This window comes from Calonectris borealis, chromosome 3, assembly GCF_964195595.1.
Source record: "Calonectris borealis chromosome 3, bCalBor7.hap1.2, whole genome shotgun sequence".
Lineage (NCBI taxonomy): Eukaryota > Metazoa > Chordata > Aves > Procellariiformes > Procellariidae > Calonectris > Calonectris borealis.
Window position 1 is genome coordinate 70,787,613 of NC_134314.1, and position 15,561 is coordinate 70,803,173.

At 36.5% G+C, this 15,561-nt stretch overlaps 1 protein-coding gene across 8 annotated transcripts in view; it reads right to left on the bottom strand.

Moving 5' to 3' along the window:
• SCAF8 (SR-related CTD associated factor 8) overlaps window positions 1-15,561 on the bottom strand; it is a 98,491-nt gene that overhangs the window by 66,318 nt on the left and 16,612 nt on the right. For 7 of the 8 annotated variants that reach the window (XR_012673022.1, XM_075146111.1, XM_075146112.1 and 4 more), the window contains 4 exons: window positions 8,556-8,639; window positions 7,007-7,051; window positions 3,152-3,313; window positions 807-963 (listed from right to left, as the gene is read on the bottom strand). Coding sequence is in view for 7 of the 8 variants with exons in the window: in XM_075146111.1 (XP_075002212.1) it covers window positions 807-963; window positions 3,152-3,313; window positions 7,007-7,051; window positions 8,556-8,639 (448 nt within the window). In the remaining variant the exon portion in view is untranslated. Of the gene's footprint in view, window positions 1-806; window positions 964-3,151; window positions 3,314-7,006; window positions 7,052-8,555; window positions 8,640-11,323; window positions 11,415-15,561 lie in introns of all 8 variants that reach the window. The other variant, XM_075146115.1, reaches the window with a different exon arrangement.

The window sequence follows — 15,561 nt, forward strand, 5'->3', positions numbered from 1 at the left end:
ATCAGCAAAAGGTGGGTGACAGAAGCAGGTCCATATGTGCTAAAAAACAATTTCTATATGTAAAATTTCCCATATATCCCAATCCCGAAAAAATCTCCACCAAACAAAAAAAGTTGAAAAGCCAGTTCCCTGCCATCTACCTACATAAGTAAGAAAGATGCTTTAGAGCACAAAATTATCAAGTCTGCATGTATAATAATGTTAGGGTTTGTTAACTTGAGACATACTCCATGAGCCGTTTTTTGCCCACGTGATTCTCCAGCATGATTTCTGGCCCACATACTTCAGATTCGAGCGAGAGGGAAGTATGTCACTGGCTGCAGCTTATATCGTCAATATGTTTTTTCCCCCTTGAAATCATTGCCTGTCAGCCAGCAAAAGTAAAGGACCACTGTCTGACATGATACAGCAAGCTCAATCCTATGGATAGCAAAAGTAGTACTGAGTATCATTTCTCTCAATTGTGGCACCACTAATTAACAAAGATTGCATTAAGTGCTGTATTGGGTTTTTAACTCTGTCAGTGATCTACTGTTTTGACTTTCGAATGCAAAACCAGGTCTTAGTGCACTGTTACTCAACCTAAATATATTTATAATATACAGTTGGAAAGTTAACACAACAGGCTGCCTCTTGGTTTTGCTATTTCCCTGATCTGGGCACTGGCTATAATTTATTTCTTTCTAGCATTCATTTGATTTGTCTAAAGGAAACCAGTGAGATTTTTCAGCATGTTAACAGCAAACATACCAAAGTTAACACAAGTGTTTTGATTCAAAGTATGATTTTAACCTATTTTTGTTTACCTGGTGTATTGTTGCTCATAGCAGCTGTAGTGCTGGGCAAGACAGGGGTCACAACTGGAGGAGGAATTCCTGCTGCCATATCCAAGAGAGGCTGAATAATTTCACTCTTGAACACATTATTCTTCTGCCATAAATTTAGCACTCTAACAATTTTACTCTAAAATGAAGAAAGGATAACAAAAGGCCTGAGTCATGCTTGCTATTTTCAATTATGGAATTATTAACAAGCAATGTCAATCTGTCTAGATTGAAGCACCTTTAGGTTTACAAACAGTAAGAACTGTAAGAACGATTATACTGGGTCATACCAAAGATGTCTAACCTATGAACCTGAGGCTGACCTATGTAAGATGCCTAGGCAACAGCAAAAACACACTATGCACATAGCGACAGTCTTCTCTCAGCAGAAAATGAAATATAGTAAAACAAAACAAAAACAAAACAAATGTATCTGACACTTTTATACCTTTACTCTTGGAACATGGTATGGAAGGAATATTATTTTAAGGAAACATTTTAAAGCATTACTAATAATTGAAGCAAGGAATTATTCGTTTCCTGAACTTTTACAGTCAACATAGATGAATGCAATTCTGATCTACCTATGAACCAAAATTACTTATGTCCACTGAAAAATGGGTTTATAGTAATAAGACTGCTAAATACTTTTAGTAGTAAAGTAGCTCAATATTTTGAAAGCTCTCTTGAGAAGTGAGGAATTGAAATTGGAATACAATTCCCTGCCTATTGAAATTACGTAATAATATTAAAAATGTGGATCATGGGAAAGGAAAGAAATCAAAATTAAGACTTCATACAATTCCATCAGATGTAACTCATTGTTCAGCTTGTAAATACATATCTATTCCACTGTTTTAATCTGTTCCCAAATCTTTTCTTTTCTAAGCTTCACTTCTACCCAGAGGCAAGATTTTGCTTGATCTTGAAAAGTTGGATAGTAATGTATGTAATGGAAAAAGACGCTTTGCTTATTTGAGGGGAAAAAAAAAATTACTTGTATTATAAAGAACAGAAAGTTCTCCATAGGATCTTGTGTTTGCTGTCATGAAGATGGTTTAATTATTTAAATTCTATAAAACATGAATATAGAGTACTTAACCACACAGTGTTTAAACCAAAGAAAAGAAATGTCTGTTTGCCCAGAATTCCAAGAGGATACTTAAATTTAATAGAGAGAAGTGCTGAATTTTCACTGCATGGAAGATGTAATTTAGTGTTGCTTTAAAGAAATCTCTGAAGGCTTCCATTCAGCATTACAGTATGCGAGACTTTCTTCTTTGAAAGTTTGTTTTGTAAGGCAGTCTCCAACAAGTCCATCAGAGGCCCTAACTTCCTTCTTCTATCCAGAACAGGAATATAAAACTGTTTCTGTGCCTCAGTATCTATCTTCCCCTTGCATTTTCCATGGCTGAGCCAGATGCAGGAATCAGTGGGGGTTTTTTTGCTACTTTAAATGAAATGCTACTATACTTCTGCTTGATTTTTAAAACAAACAAACAAACAGGTACATAACCTTGGTATCTTTGACAGCACAATTTTGTGCTGGGTCAGATCTATGGTATCTACTTTCACAGCACACCTTCCTATAATACTGAATCCATACACAACATAGCAGCAAGACTTCAGACTGCAAAATACATTTTCTCTACCTGAGGTGAAAAATATCCTAGAAATGAACCTGATAGGAGCTTTACAGACTATAAACTGCCTGCACCCTCTGCTATTTCCAGCCAACCTATTATAAAGATAAGTTAGTAGCGATCTTGACTACTGTGGTCCAAGGGAACAGCTGAACTATTGGGTCAAACTGTTCAAGTTAGGCCTTATTCAGCTTTTGGTTGATTCAATATCAAAGGAAAAGTAACTTTTAAGATACTTTGCTGTTTTTCTATTGCTCCTTCAGTCCAAAACACACTAGTTTGCACTGAAGTTAATGCTACCAAGAAAGATTATTTGTTCCTTGATACTATACAAAACCTGCTCGTTAATTTTCTCACTGAAGAGAGGAAGAACACAGTAAAAGACTGACTACAACTTCCTGTCCTACCAAATCCCTGCTTAATTTTTTTTCCCATCAAAATACATTAACACAAATCCATCCAGTCTTCCTGAAAACCTTTTCAAAAGTCTAATTAATCTAATTGGATATGTCTTGCCCTATCCCTACACTCAGACAAGCAAAATTAAAAGAAATACATATAAATGTGTAAGTCTATAATTAGATCCACTTCAGCAAGCAAAAAGTGAAATCAAAATCTTTATTCTTTAAAGATAACATACTAAAGATTGTTTTAATTAGAAAAACACTATAATAAGTGGTTTACCTTGTCATCCCCAGGACAACGGTACAAGTTCTGGAAAGTGCTGATGATGTTATTGCTGAATCTTGGAGCAAATACATCCTTTTCTTGTCCAAACTGATGCCGGGACTGTCGTACAATGGAGTCAATGACATACAGACCAGGTACCTTGTATTCTGGTTTGCACTACAAAGAATAGTAATTTAAAATGTGCATATGTGAAAAATACCGGAAACCATTAATGGCAGAGTAAATATGAACAGTTCTCTCTAATTTTTAAATGGGTTAAAGTATTACCAAGATGTTCTCTATTTAACAAATTGTCCTGAAAAATGAAACTCTCTCAAAAATAGCTAACCTTTAATGTTTGATTATCACATCTAGATGTGTTCTGCAATTATGTAAATGGTTTAAAATCAATTTACTACCACTAAAAAACTTTTTAGAATATAGCTATTAAAAATTAGCACATGAACCACATACCCTTTTTAAATGAACACACCTATTTTAAGAGAACAGCATAAAGCATGACCAAATTCTTAGTAGTACATTGGGACTAGTTGTAAATACAATTCAAAATATTTTTGTCCTTCTTTATGATCAAAGTCAACACTAAAGTTAACATTTGTTTACTTTATTTTACATTGTTGTAAGTAGCATGTGGTATATCCTGCTCCCAACGGAACAAGAACATATTTATGTGGACATCTGTGTGGTTGAGAACATACCAGTGATACTTATTTTAAAACTGTGGAAAACTTGCTTAATTTACAAACAGCACTGTATTTATAAAGCATGTCTGCTAACTACAATACTAATTACTTAGGTAATTTTACTTACTTAAGAATTAAAGCTAAATTTTTTGCCTTTTAATTGCAAAGTAATTGCACCAGACTAGTGCAACCAGTTTTAAGACAGAATGAAAAGCGGTACAAAAATATAACGAAGTCATCACCGTAATATACTATGACATGGATTCACCTTATGAATATTGGTTGTACACACTTATCACACAAGGTACTATGGAAAACATGGGAAAGCACCCATTCCCTCTCTGATCCAGATAGTCTATAAACATACTACGTAACACACTAAATTCATCATCTCTAATACAGTGCCAAACAAACTCTTCAGACTACTAATTTTATCATAGCCTAGATACAAACTTCCTGTTTTGAAAAGTGCTGATTTACTAACATTTGCAACCTCAATAAAGCATTTATTTAGGCTCTAAACATGGTCCAGTGTTTTTAAGCAAGGCATTCTTCATTTAGGAATGTGTGTGGCATCCCTTTAAGAATAGATGTGCATTATTAAAATCATGAAATTAAAATTTAATTGCATATAATACACTGTCTTCAGAGAATCACTTGAATGTATTGTAGCTACTCAAATTTTAGCTAAATTATTACCAAAAGTAAGAGTATTCTGCATACAGAACAGACAGGTATATGACTTTTCACATAATTGAAATTAATAAAAATCGCAGATATTTAGTAAGAAAACTCAGCAAATATGCTAGGTGGATATACAGAAAGAAAGAAAAGATTATAATTAATGTAATAATACAGATGGTAAAAATGGAAAAGACAATAAAATACAAATAAAAAATTTAATCAAGAATGACAGCTGGGGCAGTGAGCCTGTGTATCTCCAATCCAAGATGAGATGAGTTTTTACACAACAAATGTTCACATATCTTCCTAGTGAGTCTAAGCAATAAGATAATTTGATTACTCCAAGAAATTATTCAAGTCTTGCTCTCACAGTGGAATATCCTTAATATACAGAATGCGGTCATTTGACCCCTGAAGTGATGTTTTGCCAGAGAATAAAAGAGTCAATCAAAACAACAATAGACCAGTGAGTTAAGTGCCACAAAACAAAGAATGTCACAGACAATCACTTCACCTGAAGTTTCAGTAACCTCATGAGATTAATTTTGAAGAAAGAAAATACTGGAGTAGGAAAGAACCAACAGTAAACTAATTGAGACGGCACTGACATCACTCTGGACAAGTCTATGGCAGATTTTAACGAAAGATTCGGTAGTTTTGAGCTTTAACTTGAAATTATTGCTTCCAGAAAAATAATCCAATTATCTTCCAAACATACAACTTAAGTCCATAAATATCAAATGGCTAGAAAAGAGCTTTCATCTGCTTATCTCCAATTCTACTAAAAGAAGAACTTAATATTTGACATTATTAATAATTTGCGTGTTTCACTAAATCGTTTATGACATACTGAAAAAAACACATCAAGCCCACTAAAGGGAAACATCTAATCCAGAGTGATCATTAACAAGGTTATCAATAACAACATACATCTGCCTTCTCTAACTGGCAATGAACAGTGCAGAAGTCCCTTATCAAGTAGTACCGGACACCGAAAACAAATGTGCAAAGATAAGCCATACTCTTAGTAGTTTGTGGAAGGGTCACGAACAACCAGTCCAATTCCTGACAAACTACCACTCTTTCATTCAAAGGATAAATCTTCTCTCATGCCTGTGAATACAGAATTGTCAGTCACAGCCACTGCAACTAAAAAGCAGTATTTGGAACTCTGGCAATTCAGGATTAATTTTGGGACATGAAACTGCGAAGTGCTACTGATCAGAGATGGATAAGATGTACACCTGCTCTCATCCTCCTATGTCCACCTGTAGTATTAAACAGGGATCAGAGGTGGAAAAAAGTCAGAGGCGACGTTGGCAAAGACAACTACTTGACAAAACACTAGCAGTGATGGTAAAGTATACTATGCTACCAGTCTTTACTAGTGCCATGAAACATACATATGACACCTTTTCCACATAGGACTGATGTTCTAGTACCTAAATAATTAATTCATGAACTGTTCTGAGAAATTAAAAACACCAGGCTGAAGCTGAACCCCGTTTACATTGTCTAACCAATGTCAAAAAGCACTGCAGCATAGACTGGGCACCAAGGAATAAAATGTAATGAGGAAGACAGGTTACTGACACAGAGCAATCTAGACTGCTTCGTCAAATGGACAACAAAAGAAAACTTGTATCCAACATTGCAACATCAACAGACTAACTTCTCTAGCTTGTTTGTCAAAATAAAAGGGCAATTTGGTCATAATTTACTCCTATTTACAAAAGGAGAAGAAATTCAGGACCAAAATGATCAACTGAACAATCAAGTACAATGCAGACAAGGAGGAAAGACTCACAAATTGGAATCCATGCATTTCCAACTGGAGACAAAATGCAGTTTTACCCAAGAATAAACAACTGTTGCAAGAAAACAAAACGCAGTAAAATTATTTGTTATTCAGAATCTTTAAATTAATACTGCATCTTCCCAAAAAGTAATTCCAGTCTAGCCATATAAATATTTTGTGGTTTAAATTATAGCAGGAACCACCAACTGAAATGCTACATCTCCTGCTACACAAAAGATGAGGCTGAATGGTCATTTTCCCTTCAGCTTTAAAATCTATGGGAAAACCTGACAGAAAAGCAAAAGCAACTGTCACTCGCCAAACCACTGTCAATTCGTTTGCTGTTCGCTGTTCACATGGGCTACACTGACAGCCTCTTTCAACGTTAAATGAATACATACAGAGAAGTAGTTCTAAGACTGTATCCACGGTCATTCAGATCAAAGTATATCATAACTACAAAATGAGAACAAAGGAATTGTCTTTCTGCATCATGGGTTATGATCAGCTGAGATTACTCATTACTAGCAGAAACTGAACATGATTAAAAACTGAAATAAACTAACGTGTGATAAAAATATTAATCCATATGTGTACCTAAAACCCAATGGCCTTCAATACTCTGTAATCCAAAATGAGGAAATTTTTCTCAGTGCTAACACAAAATACCCGTGACCAACTTACCTTTTGAATGAATTTCTCAACACTCTGTACGACGTGCTTGTAGAACTGGAAAATAAAATAATACTTCAACAGAGGAGAAAATCTGAAGATACATATACTTGTTCAAGTCATGCAATATTGATAGTAAAAACTGAATTAGAAACTTTGGTTGATTAACCAGCAATCCAATACCTACAGCTGAGTATGCTGTCTTCCTTAGAACATTTAACAGTGTATAAAAAAGCTAATCTCACTTTTTCTTGCCTTCTGAAGGTTTTTTTACGCTGGATTTTTTAAAATAACATGCACTTATTTAGTGAGAGCTAAGAAAATAATATAATTGTTCCTTCGAAAACATATTGTTATTTCATTGTACATCATTGAAGATGTTAGCCTAATGTTACTAAGCATAGCACTTCTCTGTATTTCATTTATTTTCCAAGTGTCCACTTTAATAACCTAAAAACATGAGTATAGGAAGACCTTATAACATCTACTGAATACTTTTTCTTTGAAATTGACCTTTTTTTAAAAAAAAAAATCTCACATATCATCACAATGGCTCTACACCAGCTCAGTAACTGCTCTACACAGTTAAATGTTTTTATTGAAATGATAAGAGTGGAAGCAGGATTTCCAAGTAAAACACATGATAAAACATTTTGGTATCATTTAATTGTTTAATTTATAAAACCATTTACTATCATTTACTACTTGTTTATGTTCAATACAAGTTTTTAGCATTTTCATTATACTGCAACACATAGGCTGTAATTTACATAGACTTTGCGTATTTAAGAAAGCCAGTGAATTTCACCCTTCTGTCATCAAATTGCTCTCTCTGCAAATCACACAAAATCCCAATATGGATTTCATTATCTGAAAACGTATCTGATTCTCATCAGAGGAATGTAGATAGGAAGAGCATAAGTTCATGGCTTTTTAGCTTTTATCCTATCCTCTTTTTCACCTCTCCAGCTTTCACTGAGCTTCCATTTGTTTTAATACTTAACACTAATGGCATACTTCTTTCCTTCATCGTTTTTCAGTGCTGTTTTCTGCTGCGCCATTGCTGTTTGGCAAGTAACATCAAAAATAAAACCTAAGAACAACACCCATGAAAAGGTATGCTAGGAATCTATAAAAATAAAATAAAACTTAAACAATTGTATTGATCCAAAGGCACGCATATCTTCTCTTTTGGGGGGGCGGAGGGGGGTGGAGGAGGGAATTGTAGTTTTATATTTATTCATCTGTTCTCAGGCAATGTCAGTGTTTCCTTTTTAAACTGAGGAAAAAAACCCTGTCTTTCAGATCTGATTGAAGAGTCAAGTTGGTAGAATTCTTTCTATATGACAACCAGCAAATAAAAGTCACACAACAAATTAAGAATTAAGCCTTCCACTGCACTCCTGAAAATCCCATCACTATCACATTTGATCATAACTTGGAAATTGTACATAGAACAAGGGAGGTGGAAAGTTCTGTGGCAAGTTCTTTAAGCTATTCAGTTATTTTGACACAGATGAGCAATGGAAAAGAAGTCAAAAGAAGTTAGCCCATTTCTTACCTTTATAGCCTTGATTGCTGCCTTGGTGATCTGTGTCATTTTAGCTTTAGAAATGGGTGGCTTATAATCATTTAGCGAGTACAACTGCAAAAAAAAAAAAAGTTATCAGAAATATATTCTGCAGTTTTAAGCAGTATAAAAATACATTATTTTTCCACAAGAAAATGCCACTTTTAATTTTCATCGGATTTTAAGTATATATTGCACCAGAAAAGGCATCCCCATTTAAGAAAAAGTAAAAAGGCCCAATGAAATATAATGTAAGAACCAAAATGCTTAAAAGATAACAGTTTTTTCTTTGCAATGGTCACTATATACCTAGTTTTACTAGCACTAAATACAGCAGACACCTGCAGGTGAAGTGACAAAAGAAATACATATGATACGTAAATACGGTAGCTCTCATTAAGTTTTTCTTTCTAGGACAAAAAATGTAATATACTTGACTACCCTTATGGAATCATAACAGATGCTTAACCAAATACTTACTACATTCATCATCATATGCCTGCTGAATCAAATCTTTTCATTTTCCATTAAACAAAAAAATCCAGGCCAGTGAGAAAAAGCATGTAGCAATTTTGCCACTTAAAACAGCAGATTTGGAAAAACTATAGATTTCCTTCATTCACTACATTAACTCAGAGAAATAATGTATCAGAAGTATTACAAATGCCTAAGCAAAAATCCAGCTGGGTTCTCAATTTTAACACAGCTTTGTAACTTCATTAATATCTAACCACCAAAACAGCCACAGTACACAAGTAGTGGAGTTTTGCAACAATTTTCTCCCAGGATGCAGTAATAACTCTATTCTTTTTACTTGTACATACATCTCCCAGCAGAAGCAATCCAGCATGACATATATTCATCAGAAGTTTGTTACATAGTGAGAACTGTACATTAACTAATTCATAGCTATGACTGATAAGCGGTAATTGGAAACAACTTCCTTCACACTGAGTCAGGACTCCCATCATCCAAGGCTATTTACTTGCTGTGAAAACCTCTGATTATTCACAATATATGGCTTTGAACAAAATGCTGCTCTTTTCTCCTTCAACCCTAGGTGTTAACAGATAAGGGACTGTCTAGTATTTGCTGCTTTCATACATAAAAAGACCAGACACAAAATGCCAAACCAGTTTTAAGGGTATTCTTGACTTAACTTACATTGTATTTTTGTTTACAACACACATATTTAGAAGCACATTAGCTCAAAAATAGGGCCCTGATAATGGGAATGACCATCCAAAGACAATTTTTTATTTCCTTCTTAGAGACAGGAAGAATTGGAGTTTTTCCATAAAATGCTCATTGAAAGAGAAACAAAACCAGAAGACCCCTCTCCTCTCTTACTAACATCCTGAGCAATGCAATATATTGAACTAGATTAATATCCATAAAGATACAAACAATATCTTTAACTTCCTAAGATTCATTCAACTTTCAGCAACCTGCTACCTCAGAAAACATAACTCAGAACTGTTTACATTTAACAAAGTAAAATGCAACAGTAAACAGGATCACACAGTGGAAAGGATTAGACAATCTTAAATATAGGTCATGCTCCCCAGGTTGCTTATAATAATTTTTCGCTCTGAAGCTAATGTAGATATTCTTCAGTCATATTTGAGTTTCCAAGAGACAAAGACTTCTTCTCCCTGCAAACATGAGATGCTTTTTTCTACCCTTTCCTGTCAAAACCAGTTTTAACTAAAACTTTGCACAGCTGTCAAAAGACAAACTGAAAAAAAATTGGTTTGTCCAAGCATAAGTATCAGTCTTCTCAGCTTGAAAGGATTTCCATTAAAACCGTGAAATTATAACCAGTTCACAGCTAGACATCCACTTTTAAAGCAACTGTTACTACTTCTCACTAATGCTAATTGCTGTTGCAAAATATTCTGAATTACTTATGTGCTTCTTATACAACAAAAAGCAATACGCTTCTAGAATTCAAATACATAAATGCTCTTCACTACCACAGGGGAAAGGGAGAAGAGAGGCAGAAAATCAAGAGTTTCAGTTTCTTCTCTGTTTTATACTCATAGTTCAGTGCTCAACTTCCAGTTACTCACAGGTGATTGACCAGACCGTGGGACACTCACCCTTGGCTACCGGCTTGGCTGGATGATGTGCAACTACAGCTGAACTACTTCTGGGGCCACTACAGTGCAAGAAACATTTTGCTGACATTCAGGCAGTGGCTTAGCAGAGTCAGTCAGCAGACCTGGCTCCAACAGGTCAGCACTCTCAAAGCCCAAAATACTAGTAAAAGCAATTCACAGATATGCGAGCGAATGTGAAATCAGCCTAGATTCAAGAAGCCACCTTGCCAATCTGAAAACAGTCCCAGAAGAGATAGGAACAGCAGCTCCTTCACCTATGACAGCTATGAGGAGGCATAACTGCTGATTCACGTAGATATGCTGGGACCACACCTGACCAGTCCATCAGCTTTGAAATGATCAGGAAAAAACAGGGGACGGGGCAGTTCAAAGCACCAAGAAAGCTACAACACAGTGCTGGGAAACATGGAAGAGTTGCACGTAACTGATTCTGAAGCACCAGCTGCGTGCAGTCAGGTATCTTAGTACCACATATTTGCAATATGCCAAAAAACAACAGGGTAATATGGGTTGTTGCTAGCATCCCATTACTTTTTTCTGGGTAGCAGAGAGCCAAATTTAGCATTAAGGACAGATAGTTCAAGCTAGAAAAAGAAAAAAAAAGAACCACAAGAAACAGCAAAATTAAGAACATACTTCTGTAGTGATAGGCTTTTTGGACAATGGATACACTTGTTCCAGGTTTTAAGAGCCGTTTAAAAGAAAACACAAATCCCAAATTTAGTACCTGGAAGAAGCCAAGGAAAAAAAAAAAAAAATCATTCTTCTGAATTATTTTTTCTTAGTTATCTTTAAGAAGCTTTTAATTTCCTATAAATACATTTTGTTTTAAAAAGTACATTCACTTAGAAAACTGGTGATTTAGGTCTGTCAGTGCATGGCAGAAGCCCAAAGCAGCAGCATTTGTACTAGGGACAAAGTGAGGGCCCAGTGTGAAATACCTACTTGCAATTTTGCAACATTTAATGCAACACTCGCTTTTTGCTTTTGAAAAAATTAAGTTTCACTTACAAAATTAAGAAATGTGACATTTCTTAAAATTTCTTAACTCAATCTTTTAGTATTAAACAGAATTTTAACTACATAAAACATAGACATCCTCAGCATAGTTTAATGCAAATGAAAGACGGCCAAAAAATCCCCACTTTTCTGAATACAGATATCCTAACACGCACCAACATCTTCCTGAATACCTACTGACAGCACACATGTTCTTTGCTCTATTTTCAGCAAATTCATACGTTACATTTATTAATAGTCAACCAGGAATCCCTCTCCACTTGGAATCACAGAATGGTTTGGGTCAGAAGGGACTTTTAAAGATCACCTAGTTCCAACCCCCCTGCCATGGGCAAGGACATCTTTCACCCAATCAGATTGCTCAAAGCCCCATCCAACCTGACCTTGAACACTTCCAGGGAGGGGGCATCCACAATTTCTCTGGCAACTTGTTCCAGTGTCTCATCGTAAAAAAATTCTTTGTTATATCTAACCTAAACCTACTCCTTTTTAGTTTAAAACTGTTACCTCTTGTCTTATCACTACAGACTCTCCACCTTTCTTATAGGCTCCCTTTAAGCACTGAAAGGCCTCAATAAGGTCTCCCTGAAGCCTTCTCTTCCCCAGGCTGAACAACCCCAACTCTCTCAGCCTTTCTTCAATAGGAGACACACTCCAGCTCTCTGATCATTTTCGTGGCCCTCCTCTGGACCTGCTCCAACAGGTCCATGTCTTTCTTGTGCTGGGGACCCCAGAACTGGATGCGGTATATAAGCAGGGTCTCACAAGAGCGGAATAGAGGGGAAGAATCACCTCCCTCGATGTGCTGGCCATGCTTCTTTTTATGCAGCCCGGGATACAAGCGGCTTTCTGGGCTGCAAGCGCACATTGCTGGCTCATGTCCGATTTTTCATGTACCAACATTCACAAGTCCTTCTCCTCAGAGCTGCTCCCAATCCATTCTACGCCCAGCATGTACTGATGATGGTGATTGCCCTGATCCAGGTGCAGGAGGATCTTGCAGTCAGCCTTCTTGAACTTCATGCAGTTCATATGGACCCTCTCCTCAAGCCTGTCAAGGTCCCTCTGGATGGCATCCCTCCCCTCGAGCATATCAACTGCACAACTCAACTTGGTGTCATCTGCAAACTTGTTGAGGACGCACTTAATCCCACTGTCTATGTCATTAATAAAGATATTAAATAGTATCGGTCCCAATATGGATCCCTGAGGGACACCAGTTGTTACTGATCTCCATTTGGATATTGAGCCATTAACTGCAACTCTTTGGATGCTGCCATCCAGCCAACTCCTTATCCGTCGAATAGTCCATCTATCAAACCCATCTGCTCTACTGCTAGGCTGGCTAGAGAAGCAAGACTTGGTTGCCTCTCTAGTAATGAAAACTTTGTTTTTTCATCTAGCATAGATGATTTTTAACACAGTAGGCATTTAAAGAAATCAGATATTCTTCAAATCTAGTTAAAGCAAAATAACTGCAACTTATTCAGGATTATAAAATATGAAAATAAAGAGTTAAAAAAAAAATATATTATTTTTGTTTTTAAAACTTGTGCTTATATTCTGGCTCATTTTTCTCTGTATGCCCTTTTGTACAAATGCTTAGCCAAAACAGTTTGCTATAATTATTTCCTGATCATGCTTTTGTAAGGCTCACTGGCAGAAGATAACTGCTTGCCCTCACATAAAAGAAGCCTTTAAACAAACTAGGAAAAAATGGCAGCATGGCTAAACAGTAAAGTCAGGGAAACTATCTGAAGTAAAATGATATATTTCAGAAAATCAGAAGTGGTATCCAAAAGGGGAAGGGGAGGGAAAAAAAGTGACCATAAGTTCTAACAGGTAATGTACATGTAAAAAATACAGCAATCAATTTTGAGAAACAAACAGGAAAAAGCACAAAAATAAGCCATTTTCAGAAGACAGAAGGAATAGCAGATGTATTAGAGTGCTCTTCCAGGGCCAGAAGACAATCAGCACATAAAGGACAACTCATAGGAGATAAAGTCCTACAGAAAAAGAACCCTCCCCTTCTCTTCTTAGATCTACACACTGCGGAAAAACTGTGGAGACTTCCCATACCAGAATCCTCCTCAAGTGTGTTTATAAGAAGGTAAAGAACAAGCTCACAATGTGAAAAAATAATGAAGTGCTAGAACAGAACTCAGGAATGAAAGACCTACTAGCTGTGATTCGTGAATTCTCACTTGAAACAGTCTCAATGTTGTAGCTCTAAGAGACAGGAAAAGCAACATGAATTTCTGCCAAGGGCTCAAGGGGAGCATTAGGAAACAACGGATCGGTTAGGTTCAATGTTTGTACCAGAAAAATCTGTATAAATTACTCGAAAGAAAAGAATTAGTGGGTGCACCGATAATTCCATGCAGCTATTGTAACGAAAAGCCACATCTCAGTTTACTGTCCTCCTCTGAAAGACTCGCGGAGCATACTGAGAAATCACTCATATAGTCCACCTGGGCTACCGAAAGACATTTACCAATGATCTCTCACAAATGGCTCCAAAGAAACTAAGCTCTCCTAAACAGGTCCTTGCATGAAAAATAACCTGACCAATTACTCCGTAAAGATAGCTAGCAAACAATTTGAATAAACAGTCACTTTGTTTATAGTAGAGGGAAGTCCCAATAAAGTCATACTTATGCTGGGGACTGTTCCTGTGCTGTCATGTATATTCTGGATAGGACGGACAAAGTCAGACTATCAAAAACTGCAGAGCAACATCAGTGACACTAACAAGTAATAAAAAGACAGAAAAATTAAGCATGAGTACACATGAAGTAGTGGACACTGGCTTTGAAGCTGACTGTTGCCATTCAGGAACAGGATCTGCTGATACATGAGACATTTCTTTGAAAGCATCAACTCAACAGTAAACCAGAAAAATCTCAGTAGTAAATGCTGCAAACAGACTTTTAGAACCACAACATTATTTAGGCAACTGTATTAACCTACAGGGCACTCTCAACCTCTCAGCACTTCTGGAATTTCTGCCCTCCCCTCTAATCTCCAGGGCTGTCATGAAATCATTAGGGATAATGAAAACTATGGAGAAGGTTTTAAGTGAAGAACAAAGGTGGCTAGGACTTTTCAGCCTGCAAACAGGATTATTAAGGGGATGGCAGATGTCAACACAATCTCAGTAGTGGAGATCAACTGGGAAGGATGGGACTGGAGGAGTGCACCAAATGAGAGGAGCAGGCAGCGACTGAGAGCCAGGCTGGTGGATGTGGCTCCAGACAGCCCGATGTGGTTTTCCTCAGCCTGGGAGGGCAGATCTGGTGCGCCTCGGAGGGACCTGACTCACTCCTAACTGTTATCACCAACTTGCTAAGTCTGTGCCCAGATATCACAATGACACACACCCACTCTTTTAAATAACTGTATAAAATACAGTTAGCTATCTGTATGCTAGTACAAAATGCAGCGCTCAGCTTAAAAGAACTTATTCAAGTGAAGTTTGAGCCTTATCACATCAGGCAGCTGCATTTTTTCCACAATAGAAAAACAGTTCATTCAAGAAGGTCAAAAGTGAAATACTGTAATCTTCAAGTGGCAGAAAAAAAACAGGAGAAGTTTCAGAGATTTTGAAGCATGCTAGTCACATTTACAATACAAGCTAGAAGAAGCAAGCAAAGGAGCAGACACACAAACCATTATGCAAATGTCAAAAAACATGCTTTACAGCTGAGCTACTATATGATTCTGTAAATTATGAAGAAAATCTCTCTTAATTCCATTCAGTAGTCATTTACCCGCTTTTCTGGATAAACATCAACTCATACGAAACACTTGCCCAAAAACTGATCGGTATTTCTTTAAGCATCTGATCGCTA